The sequence below is a fragment of the Lolium perenne genome, chromosome 3, assembly GCF_019359855.2.
Source record: "Lolium perenne isolate Kyuss_39 chromosome 3, Kyuss_2.0, whole genome shotgun sequence".
Lineage (NCBI taxonomy): Eukaryota > Viridiplantae > Streptophyta > Magnoliopsida > Poales > Poaceae > Lolium > Lolium perenne.
In genome coordinates, this window is record NC_067246.2 from 272,930,380 (window position 1) to 272,949,930 (window position 19,551).

General features: G+C 42.6%; 1 protein-coding gene across 1 annotated transcript; it reads right to left on the minus strand.

Moving 5' to 3' along the window:
* Positions 1 to 381: 381 nt before the first annotated feature.
* LOC127344523 (lipoyl synthase, chloroplastic) lies at positions 382 to 3,642 on the minus strand. The gene is made up of 7 exons (XM_051370822.2): positions 3,268 to 3,642; positions 2,941 to 3,122; positions 2,648 to 2,738; positions 2,403 to 2,560; positions 1,350 to 1,521; positions 1,155 to 1,265; positions 382 to 738 (listed from the first exon to the last, which is right to left on the minus strand). Exons 1-7 carry the CDS (start codon positions 3,538 to 3,540, stop codon positions 652 to 654), a joined length of 1,074 nt encoding a protein of 357 aa, XP_051226782.1. The 5' UTR covers positions 3,541 to 3,642; the 3' UTR covers positions 382 to 651.
* Between the last annotated feature and the right edge of the window lie 15,909 nt (positions 3,643 to 19,551).

The window sequence follows — 19,551 nt, forward strand, 5'->3', positions numbered from 1 at the left end:
CAACAAGGGCGTCTAATAAAATGGCATCCAAAAAATGGCGCCTGGTGCAGCGAGCAGTCACCACCATCACGGCTTTCTTGTGCTTCAGATGTCCTGGATGAAAGCGTCTTCAGTCTTGCAGGATTTTCTGCTTTATTTTTCTTTCTTTCCTTTTCTATTCAAAGAGTAGCTTTCGTCTTTCTGGAAAAAAAAGAGTACCATTTCATTTCATGGCCTGCAGTATGTCTACTTGTCATGAACCAACTCATCAAGTTCACCATTGCAGTCAACTGGTCATGGAGCACAAGCTGCCTCCCCTCTTGCCCTAGTTTCTTTCCTTTTTCTTGCACAAATGATTGTGAAAAGCATTGCGTAATCAAACCTGGGAGGGACAGCTTCATATGGACTATTCACGGACAGCTTTTCATATATGGTTTCAGAGGCAATGATACACATACAACAACCAAAAAACTGCATACTCGATCTGCTATATCCAACAAGGGCATCTACTGTAAAGCTCAAATGTGTCTATGCTATCTAAAGAAGAAAAGCAGGGGATAAACTTTCAGAAGAATAGAATGATTATGTCGCCATCCTTTTCTGGTGCTGTTCTAGCTAGGCATGCAAGACAGAGGAATCCGATGGCTTGCTTCTGTATGTAGGCATATTGGTTTAAGAGGAGGAAGCTGCAGGTCTGGCTTTCTGATTCCTGACCAAATTCTCCACAAAGAGCTCCCCTGCACGGTATGACGACCGAACCTGACAAGAATCACAAAATAACGAAAGTGAGTTCGTGCAAATCACTGCAGTGCAGGGGCTACGTTTGTATGCTTGCAGAACATAGTCCAGGGCGTTCGACCACCTAGAGCTCAGTCTGAATGTTTTTTATTTCTTGTTTCAGACTTCTGAAATCTATGTGGGTTTCAAAATACCAAGCCGGAGGGTTTGTCCGCAACTTTCTCTTAAAATATCACTAATATGAGCAAGTGTTAAAGGGCATGCTTACTCCCACTACTGGACTGAACAATTAGCAATAGGGCCACAAACTGTATTTCTTGATTAATTTATAGCATGGTAAATCAAGATATCCTTTCCAGAACATCAGTTATGCATCAAAGTGCCATTTTTCAGAGACCAGTGGTATGAAGGAGTAACCAGCGGCATGTAGTACTCACCAGAGGTCCACTAGCAACATAACGAAAACCAATCGACTCTCCATACTCCTTCCAAAACTGGAACTTCTCAGGAGTCACGTACTCTCTAACTGTCAAATGCTTATCTGTTGGCTGTAACATAAAGTAGTTCGGTTTGTAAGAACAAAGGATTCAAAGACATGCTGCACCAAAGTCAAATGCTGGTACTGGGCTAACCTGCAAATACTGGCCCAATGTGAGAATATCAACACCAATGGCCCTTAAGTCAGTCATGGCCTGTCTCACCTCCTCATCGGTTTCTCCAAGACCAAGCATGATAGAAGACTTGGTTATCATACCCTCTTTGCAATTTTTGGCGTGCTGCAGAACAGATAAGCTCTGTTCATATCTGTAAAAATAAGAGGTGATAAGAGATGCTTCCGTTGCCAGATGCCATGAAAAAATGGATACAAGGGTTAACTGGACATTTCCAGAGTATACTATTTTGTGTTATCATTTACATCAATATGCGTGCAAATTTTATCAACACTCAAACAAAGTACTCCTGAGGGAGTGGTAATTGGCCAGCTAAAACAATCACATACAGGAGACCAGGATCTGACCAACATTACAACTATAGCAACTCACTAATCAAATTGACAGTAAGACTCTGCCCTGAAACTAATTTAGGCCTTTGATATTATATACATATAGATGTTTGCATATTGTAAATGTGTAATATCCAACATTTTGATTATGACTTCAGCAGCAACAGATTGCAACCTATATAGAGGAAATCTGCATTGGTAAGGTTAGACAGCTAGATAAAAATGAGATTCATGGTTTTTCAGGGTACAAATGGGAGATATATCACCTAGACTAAAACACGTCGATGGTCTGAACTCTGAAGTACATCACATTACCATAGTAATGTCGTGTTGTGGAAATTTTTGTTAGGTTGGTCTGAGGATTTTAGCTAACTCAGTATAGTATTCACGTAAACAAGAAGGTAAATAAAGGTTTAAGCGGTCGATTCTCTATGTGACTATGTTGATATTATACAATGTTTCAAACATGCAACCATTGTACACCTCTGAAGAAATATCAGAGTATAAGCAAGTATAAACTGGAACCGGTGATTCTTTGTATTTTAGCTGCTGAAGAGTTGTTGACGATTGGTAATGTTAATAGTGTCAGTGAATCCGGGAAGTTATGTTATTGGCGCTTCAAACTTATTTCAATAGTCTAACATACAATGCTATGGCACTAAAATTTAGTGGATCAAATTACCCTGCTCGAGGATCCCTCACAATTCTTTGCAGACTCCTCACAGTTTCAATGTTGTGAGCAAAGACATCTAGACCAGAATTTGCCAAAGAGGAAACAGCCTCGAGATCACCTCGGAAATCCGAGGTTAAGCATTCCACCAATATCCCAGGTTTGAGCTCCTGAATAAGAAGTCCATAAATCGTTAGCACGAATTTGACCAAAGTCAAATTCAAATAGAAGACAAACCAAAATAGCACAGGGTAGACCTTCAGAGCTCTCACTGTCTGAACAAAATGGTCGCTTCCACCATCAGGTAAGTCATCTCTGTCAACGCTTGTGAGCACAACGTAGTCTACTCTGGAAAGAACAGCATTTTGTCAGATATTATGTGTTCATGCAAGGTAGATAAGGCTTATTTGCATCAATGCACATACAAACTTCACAACCATAAACGAATTTAGTTACTTATGTTCCTCGATTAACCAGTCGCTGAAAAATGACAAGGCAATACTAGCAAATGGGTAGATGGGCGCAAGTAGTAGCTTCAGATATATCATACCCCCAACTGACGACGGCGAGGGCAGTATTCAGAGGCTCCACGGGATCCGGCGGCGGAGGCTTGTTGCTGGTCTTCACGGCGCAGAACCGACATCCGCGCGTACAGGTATCACCGAGCACCATGATGGTGGCGGTGGCAATGCCGTCGCCTTCCCCGCCCGCCCCTCCGCCTCCGTTCCAGCACTACGCCCCCAAAGCAGAAATTTTTCGTTAAAACAATCGCTTACTATCTTGCAGAAATTCGCAGTGCTGATCATGTAACGCTAGTCAGCCTATGACCGAATCACGCGACCGAAGCATTGGTGGTGCGCGAGGTGTGCATATATACCTCGCCGATGTTGGGGCACTGGGCCTCGACGCAGACGGTGTTGAGCTTGAGCTCGCCGAGCGACTCCCGCATCCGCGCGTACTTGCCCCCCTGCGCCGCCCGCTGCCGCAGCCACGCCGGCTTCTTCGCCTCCGGGTCCCTCCCGGTGTGCGGCCCCGTCCTAGCGACAGACGCCGGCGGCGCGGCCTCGGCGCGGCACCGGAGCGAGCCGGATCGATCAAGGCGGCCGGGCCGGACAGGCAGAGCCAGCTGCCTGGCGAGCGAGCTCTGCATCGTGGCCGGCGAATCGGACGGCGGGCTGCGCAGCCTTGTGTAGCCGCGGCGCCGTGCAGGTGCAGGCGATGGGCTCGACGCGAGGGGTAGGATTTTTGCTAATTCCAGTTTTGTCCCTTTGAGCGAGCCACAAACCACGGGATGTTTACGGAGGGTCGAGGGCAGAAGAGATATTGTAACGTATTGCCGGCGATGATACCAAGGTTTTCGTCATGGCTTGCTTTGGTTTGCCGCCGACTGTTGCGGCTCAGCGACTTCGCGGCCGCTGACCTGCCATTCTATTTGATCTTTTCAGTTTACAATACTTTTTCTCATTTAAATTAATTAACTCAATTTTATTTAAATATAGACAATGTCTAGTTAACAAACGTGTCTTTATATAAAGTTGAGTCAATTCATATGAATCGGTGAGAGTATTACTTTTTGCGGCTAAATGTTGATGCATATGCGCTTCATGTTATTTTCTCTTTTTAGATGACTGATTTTTGTAGAGGTGATATGCGTGTAATAACTTTGGTTTACTTTGTTGAACTTGAATAAATTATTTTTTGGAGAACTCGCATGAGATCTGCGGGTCATTCCATTAAGGGAGAGATAAGCTAGAAAGCTAAAACCAGTTTACAACACGACATGCCAAAATAGACCCGACGCATACACCACCGCTCCGACATGAGGAGCAAGAGATACTACCCTACTTCTTGCCTCGACCCACCTCTACAAGCAATCCACAAACGCCATTCCTGTAGGACACCATCCAGAACTCGGCCAACACCCCATAGCAGTGTCCTCGAACACCCTAGCATTCCGTTTAAATAAATTAATAAAGGGCCATATGCATCAATTGACGCAGAGGCTGGGGCTTCCTCATTTCGAAAAAATATTAGTTCCTACATACATCTAAGGTGTTTTTTCTCTGCTGAGAATTTCAGAAACCGACCTAAAACCGAAAATAGGAACCAACCTAAAACCGAAAAACATTAGTGCCTACATACATCTAAGGTGTTTTTTCTTGTCTACGACGCTTGATTCGGTCGATATAGGCTACCGGCGGCTACGCAGAGAGGGTAGGAATGTCGGTGGAGGCTATGCGGAGGCGGCGACAACCAGTTCCAGGCGCTAGACTGGTCGAGGAGCGGCGGGGATGTGGGGGGGGGGGGGGGGGGGGGGTTGGATGAGAAAAATTATAGGAGATCGGCCGTGGACGATGATATTTTTTTGAATTTTTGAATTTTTTTTTTGAATTTTTGGACGATGATATTTGAGGGCCGTGGAGGCAGATGAGGAAAAATTATGCGCTGCTAAAGCTTTTGGAAGATCGTCTAGAGTCAGTTCAGGCTGTTAGGGCGCATATTTCCGCCTCTAAAGCTGCTTTATACTTCTGCTAGAGATGCTTCAGCCTAACTACCGATTGTTTACGGAGATGTGCGTGGCATGTACACATATACAAGTCGCACAGAAAGACCAGCCTAGAGCCTACGTAGGGCTAAAAATACGTACATAAACGGCATCCAGTACAGTAGCAGATGTGTTGCAAACTTGCAATAAACAAACAAGGGAAATAATAGCAGCCGGCTGCAGCACCCAATTGTAGTGGTAGAGGTCCGGGATCCATGCACACATGCTACCTATTGTAGTGGTAGAGGCTAGGATGTGCCACACCTTGGAGGCTTGGACCTTCAAATTTACACGAGAAGTGCACACTGCTACTATTAGTGTTCATCTCGATCACCAAAATGAGTAATTTGTGTTCAGTTTTAACATGTCTCCTTGGCTAATAACCACACATAAAAAAAATCACACAACAATGAACTTTGTCTTGGCTGAAAGTTTCTCACCGATGGATGCTATGGCTCTACGACGGATATCTGAGAGACTTCTTGTTTCGTCTTCCATAACTCGATCTCTAGTAGCTGGAACATGTTGCCTTGTTGGACCTATAGTCAAAATCTCAAGAGCGGGGGCATTTTCCACAATGTGTATCATAAGCTCTAGTTGATCCTTTTGACCCGTGAATTCACGAGCCCTCAAGCTCCTCAGATGCTTGTATTCGGACTGACTCTGTTCTAACCTCGTCAGTGGTCCTTCACCACCATTCTTGGAAGCTGATACGAACTTTATGTCCAATTCTTCAAGCAACGGAGCTGTCTCTAGAAAATACGCAATAGAGAGGGCGGCGTCGGAATGTTCAGGGTAAATACAGAATAGCAGTTGTAAGTACCTGAGATGGGAAAACCAGTAGGTGTTCTCCTGCGGCGAGGGAACCGTGGGTAGTACACAAGTACAACAGAGAGACAGTCGTTGCACCATGTGAAACGCTTTGGGAAATGAGCTGACAGCCTGTTGTAATGTTAACTTAAAACACTGAATGCAAACATTGCGAAGCCCTGGAGTTTCACCGAGGTTGATGACAGTAGGAAACAAATGCCCCCTGAATATGAAAGTTGTGATCTTGTTGGCATTGAGTTCTATCTTCGTTACCCCGCAGTCAACCAAACGCAGGTACAACAGCCGGTGCAAGGGCCGATGCACTATGAGGTCATCATCCAGACGAACCATGTATAAATCCAGACGCTCCAAATTAGGGCAATTCGACAGCATATGTTGCAAATCACTTGTAGACATGGGCACCAAGCGCAGGGCAAGACTCTTGAGGTTTGGAAAACCGATAGACTGTGTGTGGGGAGGAACTTTGAGCGATACAGAGGAAAGGTGGATATGTTGGAGGTTGGATACACGTCCTCCGGCGTCGAGCAATTGCAGGGGAAGCTCATACCGGTCATGACGATTCAATGCCAGAGGTGTTTCACTTTCAGACACGTGAACTCTCACGCTTTTCGCCCGCGACGAGACCGCGAAACGTATCCAGTCATCCAGACGGCTGGAGATTTGCGGAAGGTGGTGGTCGTCGAATCTGAGCTCCAGCTCGACCCCGTTGCCGCGACGCTGGCGCAGTATCGTGTCGACGTTGTTGATGAACTTCTACACGTAGCGTCCGATGTCGACGAACACACGGTAATGCTCCTCGCCGGTCTTGGAGGACTTATATCCGTCGCCGCCGCATAGCGCGGCGATGTCGAGGGTCAGCTTGGGAGATTGTTTCCAGGCGTGCCTCCACGCGCTCGACAGAAGGCTGGTCCGCGCGGCCTGTTTCACGTCTAGATTTGACAGGATCGTCGGCAGCAGCTCCGCCGGAAGGTCTCCGAACGGGTCTCTTGCTGCTGCTGCTCTCCTTGATCTGCTGCGGGTTTGCTTCCGACGGCCGGCGGCGCCGGAAGACGGATGGTCGATGCATATGGGTTGGGCTCCTCCCCGTGGGGTTTCCTCTTGGGAGCATGGCGTCTTGCAATGGCAGATCAGGCTGGGGTTGCAGCGGCAGCTGATCAGAACGGTGGCCACTCCTTCTCGACGTGGTGCATCGTCCAAGATCCGGCCGGGATAACGTGGAAGATTGTTCCCCATCAATGTTTCCAGGATTCGATAGCCGAGGTTGAGATCCAGATCAGCATATATCACCTGTTGCCTGTTGGCCACGAAAGAAATCAAGTCTGAGGTCGATGGAAAGGGACGGAACCACGTTGGTGTTTAGTAGCGCATGTACAATTCAAAGGTGTTTAGGGAGGTGGTTAGAAAAATAAATCCGTTTTTAAAGGATTTTTTTTACAATCAACACCACATTATATTATACTCCGTATTTTTTTGAAACTAACTACTGCAGGGGAGTCCCCCACAGCCTTTTATTGCTTTAAAACATAAAAAGTATATACAAAGAGAAGGAAAAAAGAGAAAAAATACTACCTACAGCTATTTACAAGAAATTACAACAAGTTGTCAAGCCATGATGACAAAATGGGCACAGTACTCTCTTTGACCCTATGTTTAAGCAGGGTAACATCAGAAATGAAACCTTCTCTCCAATTCCTGAAACTTGGCCGGATATTCTTGAAGATCTTGTTATTTCTCTGTTTCCATATATTCCAGCAAGCCAAAATTATAATTTCCACAAAACAAGGACCTTTAAATCTTCTCTTGGTATTCTTCAACATCTCTGGTCCAGATCCTTGTGTCCAGTCAATTTGCAAATATATCCATATTCTAACACTAAAAGTACATTCAAAGAATAAATGGGACCAATCCTCCAAAGCATCAGTGGGACAAAGAACACAAGTATGGTCCGAGGTAACTTGCCAATGCCTTCTCCTTAGCATATCCTTTGTGTTAATTCTATCATGCAGAATGAGCCAGGCAAAAAATTTATGCTTGGAAGTACACTTACTCTTCCAGATCCATTGTGAGGGAAAGTGAGAAGGTATATGCTGAAAATTCATTCTGTACACTTGGCTGGGGATGAAAACACCAGTTTTATTAATTGATATAAGCCACTGATCATCATTGTTTGTTGTGGCCACCCCTGCTAACATATCTTGAAGAATTCGCAGCTCATCAGCAGCCTCAGAAGAAATTGGAAGGTGAAAAGCCTGAGCTGGATCAGTAGTTTGTAAGGCCTCTTTGACTGAAATAAGTTTGTCTTTGGCAAAAGAAAACAGTCTTGGAAATCTTTCCTGAATAATCCAATCATTCCAATTATCTGACCAAAATAGAATTGTCTCCCCATTCCCAAGCTTGCAATGTGCCAATTGTCTGTATATGTCAAAATATTTCATAATGTTCCTCCACCAAAATGATCCACAAGAAGTAACAGCATGTGGCACTTCCTTATAATAATATGAGTTCCTAATTAATTTGACCCAAGGAAGATCCACATTGTTATAGAATTTGTGTAGTTGCTTCATCATGAGACACTTATTTTGAATCTTCAAATTTATGATACCTAATCCTCCCTTATTCTTTGGCTTACAGACCATATCCCAAGAGGCTAAAGAATGCACTTTGTCATCATCTTTCCTTTTCCTCCATAAACAATTCCTTCTAGCTTTATCAATTACATCTATCACCCCATCTGGTATGTCCAAAGTACCAAGGAAATGAATAGGCATTGAGGATAAAACTGAATTGACCAGAATTAATCTGTCACCATAAGACAGAAAAGAAGCAGAAGCAGTGAGTCTCCTCTCAATTCTATCAGTGAGTGGGGAAAGATCTCTTATTGTTGGCTTAGTTGTACCCATGGGGATACCAAGATATGGGAAAGGCATTGAGGCAATATTGCACTGTATTTCTGTTGAAAGAGTCTCAGCTTCCTCCTGAGAAATATTGATTGGTATAAGTGATGATTTGTGATAATTGACCTTAAGCCCAGTGAAAGCTGTGTATTCCTTAAGCACTTCTTTCAAAACTTGCAATTGTTCTACCTTAGCTGCTAACATGATAATAGTATCATCTGCATATTGTACAATAGGATAATCATTACTTCCTCTGTTTGGTATTGGTGCTTGCAATCTCCCTGCCCTATATGCATTGTTGATATAACTTTGCAACAAGTCTCCCCCTAGCACATACAAAAGAGGGGATAAAGGGTCTCCCTGTCTAACTCCTCTTCTACATAAAAAAGTTTTACCAGGGACTCCATTTAATAAAATAGCAGAAGAACCAGAACCCAGAATCTCTGACACCCAATGGATGAAAGTGGGATCAAAACCTTTTAGCTCCATTATTTTTATGATAGCTTTATGCTCAATTGTATCAAAAGCCTTTTCAAAATCTAGCTTTAGCACAACCACTTTCCTCTTTGATGTATGACATTGATGCAAGTACTCAAAAGTCCATGCTAAGCAATCTTGTATAGTTCTGCCTCTGATAAAACCATATTGGTTCTCATGTATACATCTTGTAATCTGGATCTGAAGTCTATTAGCAGCAAGCTTAGTGAGAAATTTCAAACATGTGTTTGTCAGTGAAATGGGTCTAAAATCATTCACTGTTTCAGGAGATAAATTTTTTGGAATCAAAGTTATATAAGAACTATTGATACTTTCCAAAGGAGCCTGACCGTTATGAAAATCTCTGCACAGATTAATGAAATCATCCTTGATGATATGCCAGCATTTTTTAACAAACAAACCATTAAATCCATCAGGGCCTGGAGCTCTATCAGTTTTCATGTGCTTGACCACATCCTCAATTTCCTCTGTAGAAAATTCTTGTGACAAAATATCCAATCCCTCCACTGGGTTAATAAGATGTGAAATATCAGCTTGTGTGGCATTATCATTTGTAACTCCCATCCTATTCTTATAACATGTCCAAAAAGCATTTGCCTTCTGATTGTGCTCCACCATAGAATTCCCAAGTTCATCCTTGATTACTGATATAACATTGTATCTATATCTTTCTGTTGCCTTTGCATGAAAAAACTTTGTATTTTCTCCACCTAGCTTAATCCATCTAACAGTGCATCTATTCTTCCAATAATCAGATTGTATGCCCAATAATTTCTTGAGATGAACTTTCACAATATTTCTGAAGTTAAATTCCTCCCTACTTAAAATCCTGGAATCCTCCAAATTATCAAAGAAGAAGATGACTTTGTTGCACTGCTCAATAAGTAGTTTTAAATGAGACAGATTCTTTCCCCATTTCTTGAGAGCATATCTAAGATTTTTGAATTTAGCAGCCAGTACTGAAGCAACATTCTGTTTATGAGTTGGTAAATCCCAAGCCTTTTTCACTACATCCATAAAACCTGGTTGGTCCAACCATATATTCTCAAATCTAAAATTTTTTGCTTTTGGAATGGAGGTAGAGATAGACACCACACAAGGGGTATGATCAGAGGTAGATTTTGACAAAGGAAATACCATAGTGTTGGGGAATCTTAAAGTCCACTCACAAGAGGTGAAAAACCAATCCAGCGGCTCCATCAAAGGTGTGGCTTGCATATTAGACCATGTGAAACGTCTACCTTTGAGAGGTAGTTCCAGTAGACCCAAGTGACTAATAATATTATTGAACAGAAAGATATCTGCCATGTCAGCTCCTTGTTTATTCCTATTATCAACTGATCTCATGAAATTGAAATCTCCAATAAGTAACCAATTATCATGTATAGGAATATCCAAATCATGTAACCATTGAACAAACTCATCTCTCATGACTCCTCTACAAGGCCCATACACAGTGACCAAAGTCCAAGTTTCAGCAGTATGAGAAGATACAAATTGTAATTTGATAGCAGAGTGAGTTGTTTCTAATAAATTGCCCATGAAAACTTTGCTGTTCCAAAGAACAATAATCCCACCAGAAGCCCCAATGGAAGGCACAAAAGCAAATCTATCAAATCTTTTGGGGCAAAAAGTCCTGATAAAAGAATGTTCAAAAGTTTCACATTTTGTCTCTTGTAAGCATATGATAGCACAATTACTTTCATCAATTTTATTATACACCAGCAATCTTTTATCTTTATCATTCAGGCCTCTGACATTCCAACAAAGCACATTCCAGTCAACCTTCATTTTTGAGGAACTATTCATTGAAACCATTTAAAGGGGAGCAGTAATGGACCATGCATAGCATGGCATACAAATAACAACCCAAACCCATAACAGAGCTTAATAAGTTCATTACAATCACTAGCATGACAAGTCCACACACAAAATGATATCCCCATACTGACACAAAAGTAGCACTGACTTCCTGACATAAAGACTTAATCTTCATTGGATGATTTGTTCTTCTTGGGTTCTTGAGGAGCAGCCATAAGCTTGTCCCTAGTCAGGTCTTCATCTGGGATCTCAAGTTGCCTACCAATTTGTTGCAGAGTTGGAATGGGAATAAAAGGAGCAACCTCCTCCCTTTCATCCTCAGCAGGTTTGGAAGCCTTAGGTTTCTTTCTGACTGAGCTCTTGTCCTGCATGCTTTCAAACTTATACCCATCTGTTTTGGTCATGTGCCTAGTGCATCTTCTGACAGAACTATAATTCCAGGAAGAGCTATCAGTTTTGTCAGTAAACAGAGAAGTGACATTACCCAAAGAATTCCTTGATCCTTTCTTCCAAGGCTTCTTCTGATTCTGAACCTGAACTTTAAGTGCACTCCTTGTAACTCTTGTAGTTGGTGGAATAATTCTTTTCCTTCTTTTGGCAACAACTTTGCTCCCAACAACAGAAATCTCACAGATGCTATGTGCTGTCTCAGGGACAAGAGGCATACCTCTGGCAATCCAAGCAAACTTCTGGGTTGGCAGTACAGGGGGAATTGTATTCAAGAGGAAAACAGGAGCCAAACCCTTATAGACTTTGTCCAAGAACATATCCTTAGGCAGAACAGGACCAACAATATAGCTAGGCAGATAGCTTGTGTATGTAGGAAAAACCCTATCCAACAAGGATGTAATGTCCTTGCCCAAGACTTCAAACTGAACTTCAATTCTGTTGATGATCAACTGATGTGAATCAGCTAACATATTAACTGAACCTTCTGAGCTTGAAGAGTTGATGATTGCAGAGTCATTAAACTGGTGACTCTCCTGGATCACATGCTGCTCAGGCTCCTCATCCTGTTGTTGCTGCAATGGTTCATCATCCACCTCCATGACTGGATCCTGAACTTGGTCAGGAGCAAACAGAGGATGCTGAAATCCCTGATCATTGTCATTAGGCTGCATCTGCTCTTGTTCATCCCAACCTATCTCAGGGAACTGTGGATTCACAAAATTGTTCAGATTGGGCATAAGCTGTCCTGGTAGAGGGTGAGGGTTACCATTGATAGGCATTTGATCCTCATCATCAGGCAATTCATCAGCAAACTCAGCAGTAAGAATAAAGCAAGCTGCAGTCCATGATTCCTTTACTCCTCCAACAGATGCAAATTTATTGAACACCACATCCCTTGGAACCTTAGCATCTAAAGGGAAAGCCACATAACAGATTGTTCTTTCAAGTAACACATCATCCTGATGCCAATGTAGGAGTTTCCCAAAGGTACTGATGGCATTGGCTAAATCATAGTCGTTTCTAAAATCCAAATTATTCTCGGAATTGGACGAAATCAACGCCCAGGATCTTATTTTTCCACGAAGCTTCCAGAAGACTGAAAGGGAAACGAAGTGGGCCGACGAGGTGACGCCACACTAGGGCGGCGCGGCCCAGGCCCTGGCCGCGCGGCCCTAGCGTGTGGGCCCCTCGTGGCGCCCCCTGACCCACCCTTCCGCCTACATAAGCCTTCGTCGATAATAACTCCAGTACGGAGAGCCACGATACGGAAAACCTTCCAGAGACGCCGCCGCCGCCAATCCCATCTCGGGGGATTCAGGAGATCGCCTCCGGCACCCTGCCGGAGAGGGGAATCATCTCCCGGAGGACTCTTCACCGCCATGGTCGCCTCCGGAGTGATGTGTGAGTAGTTTACCCCTGGACTATGGGTCCATAGCCGTTGCCGTTGCCGGATCGGAGGTATGGTCCGCAGCAGGTGATATGTCTCCAACGTATCGATAATTTCTTATGTTCCATGCTTGTTTTATGACAATACCTACATGTTTTATACATACTTTATGTCATATTTATGCATTTTCCGTCACTAACCTATTAACAAGATGCCGAAGAGCCAGTTGCTGTTTTCTGCTGTTTTTGGTTTCAGATATCCTAGTAAGGAAATATTCTGGGAATTGGACTAAATCAACGCCCAGGGGCTTATTTTTCCACGAAGCTTCCAGAAGATCGAAAGGGAAACGAAGTGGGGCGACGAGGCGGCGACACGCCAGGGCGGCGCGGCCGGCCCCTGGCCGCGCGGCCCTGTTGTGTGGGCCCCTCGCATCGCCCCTTGATACGCGTACAGCACGCGTCCATTGGGAACCCCAAGAGGAAGGTGTGATGCGTACAATGGCAAGTTTTCCCTCAGTAAGAAACCAAGGTTTATCGAACCAGTAGGAGCCAAGAAGCATGTTGAAGGTTGATGGCGGCGAGATGTAGTGCGGCGCAACACCAGGGATTCCGGCGCCAACGTGGAACCTGCACAACACAACCAAAGTACTTTGCCCCAACGAAACAGTGAGGTTGTCAATCTCACCGGATTGTTGTAACAAAGGATTAGATGTATAGTGTGGATGATGATTGTTTGCAGAGAATAGTAGAACAAGTATTGCAGTAGATTGTATTCGATGTAAAAGAATGGACCGGGGTCCACAGTTCACTAGTGGTGTCTCTCCCATAAGATAAATAGCATGTTGGGTGAACAAATTACAGTTGGGCAATTGACAAATAGAGAGGGCATGACCATGCACATACATGATATGATGAGTATTGTGAGATTTAATTGGGCATTACGACAAAGTACATAGACCGCTATCCAGCATGCATCTATGCCTAAAAAGTCCACCTTCAGGTTATCATCCGAACCCCTTCTAGTATTAAGTTGTAAACAACAGACAATTGCATTAAGTATGGTGCGTAATGTAATCAACAACTACATCCTCGGACATAGCATCGATGTTTTATCCCTAGTGGCAACAGCACATCCACAACCTTAGAACTTTCTGTCACTGTCCCAGATTTAATGGAGGCATGAACCCACTATCGAGCATAAATACTCCCTCTTGGAGTTAAGAGTAAAAAGTTGGCCAGAGCCTCTACTAATAACGGCGAGCATGCAAGATCATAAACAACACATAGATAATAGATTGATAATCAACATAACATAGTATTCTCTATCCATCGGATCCCAACAAACACAACATATAGCATTACAGATAGATGACAGCTCACAAGATCCGACAATGAAGCACATAAGGAGAAGACAACCATCTAGCTACTGCTATGGACCCATAGTCCAGGGGTGAACTACTCACTCATCACTCCGGAGGCGACCATGGCGGTGAAGAGTCCTCCGGGAGATGATTCCCCTCTCCGGTAGGGTGCCGGAGGCGATCTCCTGAATCCCCCGAGATGGGATTGGCGGCGGTGGCGTCTCTGGAAGGTTTTCCGTATCGTGGCTCTCGGTACTGGGGTATTCGCGACGAAGACTATATGTAGGCGGAAGGGTAGGTCAGGAGGCGTCACGGGGGCCCCACACGTTAGGGCCGCGCGGCCCCCCCTGGGCCGCGCTGCCCTAGTGTGGCGGCGCCCCGTGGCCCCACTTCGTCTTCCCTTCGGTCTTCTGGAAGCTTCGTGTGAAAATAGGCCCCTGGGCGTTGATTTCGTCCAATTCCGAGAATATTTCCTTACTAGGATTTCTGAAACCAAAAACAGCAGAAAACAACAACTGGCTCTTCGGCATCTCATTAATAGGTTAGTGCCGGAAAATGCATAAATATGACATAAAGTATGCATAAAACATGTAGATATCATCAATAATGTGGCATGGAACATAAGAAATTATCGATACGTCGGAGACGTATCAGCATCCCCAAGCTTAGTTTCTGCTCGTCCCGAGCAGGTAAACGATAACAAAGATAATTTCTGGAGTGACATGCCATCATAACCTTGATCATACTATTGTAAGCATATGTAATGAATGCAGCGATCAAAACAATGGTAATGCAATGAGTAAACAAATGAATCATATAGCAAAGACTTTTCATGAATTGTACTTCAAGACAAGCATCAATAAGTCTTGCATAAGAGTTAACTCATAAAGCAATAATTCAAAGTAAAGGTATTGAAGCAACACAAAGGAAGATTAAGTTTCATCGGTTGCTTTCAACTTGTAACATGTATATCTCATGGATAGTTGTCAATGTAAAGTAATATAACAAGTGCAATATGCAAGTATGTAGGAATCAATGCACAGTTCACACAAGTGTTTGCTTCTTGAGATGGAGAGAAATAGGCGAACTGACTCAACATAAAAGTAAAAGAAAGACCCTTCGACGAGGGAAGCATCGATTGCTATATTTGTGCTAGAGCTTTGATTTTGAAAACAAGAAACAATTTTGTCAACGGTAGTAATAAAGCATATGTGTTATGTAAATTATATCTTACAAGTTGCAAGCCTCATGCATAGTATACTAATAGTGCCCGCACCTTGCCCTAATTAGCTTGGATTACCTGGATTATCATCGCAATACATATGTTTTAACCAAGTGTCACAAAGGGGTACCTCTATGCCGCGTGTACAAAGGTCTAAGGAGAAAGCTCGCATCGGATTTCTCGCTATTGATTATTCTCCACTTAGACATCCATACCGGGACAACATAGACAACAGATAATGGACTCCTCTTTTATGCATAAGCATTCAACAATTATTAATTTTCTCATATGAGATTGAGGATATTTGTCCAAAACTGAAACTTCCACCATGGATCATGGCTTTAGTTAGCGGCCCAATGTTCTTCTCTAACATTATGCATGCTCTAACCATTCTAGCGGTAAATTTCCCTTACTTCAGACAAGACGGACATGCATAGCAACTCACATGATATTCAACAAAGAGTAGTTGATGGCGTCCCCAGGAACATGGTTATCGCACAACAAGCAACTTAATAAGAGATAAAGTGCATAAGTACATATTCAATACCACAATAGTTTTTAGGCTATTTGTCCCATGAGCTATATATTGCAAAGGTAGAGGATAGAAATTTTAAAGGTAGCACTCAAGCAATTTACTTTGGAATGGCGGAGAAATACCATGTAGTAGGTAGGTATGGTGGACACAAATGGCATAGTGGTTGGTTCAAGGATTTTGGATGCATGAGAAGTATTCCCTTTCGATACAAGGTTTAGGCTAGCAAGGTTATTTGAAACAAACACAAGGATGAAGCGGTGCAGCAAAACTCACATAAAAGACATATTGTAAACATTATAAGACTCTACACTGTCTTCCTTGTTGTTCAAACTCAATACTAGAAATTATCTAGACCTTAGAGAGACCAATTATGCAAACCAAATTTTAGCAAGCTCTATGTATTTATTCATTAATAGGTGCAAAGTATATGATGCAAGAGCTTAAACATGAGCACACCAATTGCCAAGTATCACATTATCCAAGACATTTTAGCAATTACTACATGTATCATTTTCCGTTTCCAACCATATAACAATTTAACGAAGAAGATTCAACCTTCGCCATGAATATTATGAGTAAAGCCTAAGGACATATTTGTCCATATGCAACAGCGGAGCGTGTCTCTCTCCCACACAAAGAATGCTAGGATCCATTTTATTCAAACAAAACAAAAACAAAAACAAACCGACGCTCCAAGCAAAGTACATAAGATGTGATGGAATAAAAATATAGTTTCACTAGATGAACCTGATAATGTTGTCGATGAAGAAGGGGATGCCTTGGGCATCCCCAAGCTTAGACGCTTGAGTCTTCTTGATATATGCAGGGGTGAACCACCGGGGCATCCCCAAGCTTAGAGCTTTCACTCTCCTTGATCATATTGTATCATCTCCCTCTCTTGATCCTTGAAAACTTCCTCCACACCAAACTCAAAACAACTCATTAGAGGGTTAGTGCACAATCAAAATTTACATGTTCAGAGGTGACATAATCATTCTTAACACTTCTGGACATTGCACAAAGCTACTGAAAGTTAATGGAATCGAAAAATCCATCAAGCATAGCAAAACAGGCAATGCGAAATAAAAGGCAGAATCTGTCAAAACAGAACAGTTCGTAAAGACGAATTTTATTGAGGAACCAGACTTGCTCAAATGAAAATGCTCAATTTGAATGAAAGTTGCATACATATCTGAGGATCATTCATGTAAATTGGCATAATTTTCTGAGTTACCTACAGAGAATTAGGCCCAGATTCGTGACAGCAAAGAAATCTGTTTCTGCGCAGTAATCCAAATCTAGTATGAACCTTACTATCAACGACTTTACTTGGCACAACAATGCGCAAAACTAAGATAAGGAGATGTTGCTACAGTAGTAACAACTTCCAAGACTCAAATATAAAATAAAAGTACTGTAGTAAAATCATGGGTTGTCTCCCATAAGCGCTTTTCTTTAACGCCTTTCGGCTAGGCGCAGAAAGTGTGTATCAAGTATTATCAAGAGATGGTGCACCAACATTACCTTGGGTCTTGCACCTACCTTTCTTGTTCTTTTTCTTACTCTTTGATTTAGGGAATACATGTCTACCCCCCGGTGTAGAGGTGAATTTTAGGGTGCCTTCTCCCACATCTATGACTGCTCCCAATAGTTTCAGCAGGGATCTTCCGAGTGTGATTTGTCCTGTTCCTGCATATTCAATAACAAGATAATCAATGGATATTGTTCTTCCAAGAATGGTTGTATGCACACCTGCAGCTATTCCCTTAGGAATTATAACAGAGTTATCAATAAGAGTTATTCCTTCTCCCCCTTCAACGAATCCCCAAAGTGCCAAAGATTCATGAATACTCTTAGGCATAAGGCAAAACTCAGAAATAATATCACAATTGGCATGAAGAGTTTGATCACCGATAACAATTTTAATAGTAGGATCCCATAATGAAGGTTCAGAGTTCACTAAAACTTGTTCAAGACGATTACGAACATAGCGATAGTTGTCATTCAAGCGAGATGCACTTGTCTCAAGAGTGTTTAATCTATTATAAATGCTAATAAGGGCTGAATCAAAGTTATTAGCTGAATCATGTGATGCAACCAACTTCTTTATGGCATTAAAAGCTTGATCCCCATTGCAATGAAGGAAATCTCCTCCTACTAAAGCATCCAAGGCATATCTATAGCGAATCATAAGACCAAAATAAAAGTTACTAAGGAGCAAACTTAGAGTCATTTGAGGTTCAGCTTTACGATAAGAAGTAAAAATTCTGGACCAAGCATCTTTAAAACTCTCCTCATCCCCTTGTTTAAAAGTGAAGACTAATTCTTCAGGTGAAGAAGTAACAAGTGCAGAACTAGACATGGTAACAAAAGTAAAATGAAAGTAAATAATTTTTTTGTGTTTTTAATATAGAGTATGCAAACAAGACAGTAAGTAAAGTAAAACTAACAACTAATTTTTTTGTATTCTGATATAATGCAGCAAACAAAGTAGTAAATAAAATAAAGCAAGACAAAAACAAAGTAAAGAGATTGGGATGTGGAGAGACCCCTTGCAGCGTGTCTTGATCTCCCCGGCAACGGCGCCAGAAAATCTGCTTGATACGCGTACAGCACGCGTCCGTTGGGAACCCCAAGAGGAAGGTGTGATGCGTACAGCGGCAAGTTTTCCCTCAGTAAGAAACCAAGGTTTATCGAACCAGTAGGAGCCAAGAAGCACGTTGAAGGTTGATGGCGGCGAGATGTAGTGCGGCGCAACACCAGGGATTATGGCGCCAACGTGGAACCTGCACAACACAACCAAAGTACTTTGCCCCAACGAAACAGTGAGGTTGTCAATCTCACCGGCTTGCTGTAACAAAGGATTAGATGTATAGTGTGGATGATGATTGTTTGCAGAGAACAGTAGAACAAGTATTGCAGTAGATTGTATTCGATGTAAAAGAATGGACCGGGGTCCACAGTTCACTAGTGGTGTCTCTCCCATAAGATAAATAGCATGTTGGGTGAACAAATTACAGTTGGGCAATTGACAAATAGAGAGGGCATGACCATGCACATACATGATATGATGAGTATTGTGATATTTAATTGGGCATTACGACAAAGTACATAGACCGCTATCCAACATGCATCTATGCCTAAAAAGTCCACCTTCAGGTTATCATCCGAACCCCTTCCAGTATTAAGTTGTAAACAACAGACAATTGCATTAAGTATGGTGCGTAATGTAATCAACAAATACATCCTCGGACATAGCATCGATGTTTTATCCCTAGTGGGAACAGCACATCCACAACCTTAGAACTTTCATCCTTGTCCTGCATTTAATGGAGGCATGAACCCACTATCGAGCATAAATACTCCCTCTTGGAGTTAAGAGTAAAAACTTGGCCGGAGCCTCTACTAATAACGGAGAGCATGCAAGATCATAAACAACACATAGATAATAGATTGATAATCAACATAACATAGTATTCTCTATCCATCGGATCCCAACAAACACAATATATAGCATTACAGATAGATGATCTTGATCATGTTAGGCAGCTCACAAGATCCGACAATGAAGCACATAAGGAGAAGACAACCATCTAGCTACTGCTATGGACCCATAGT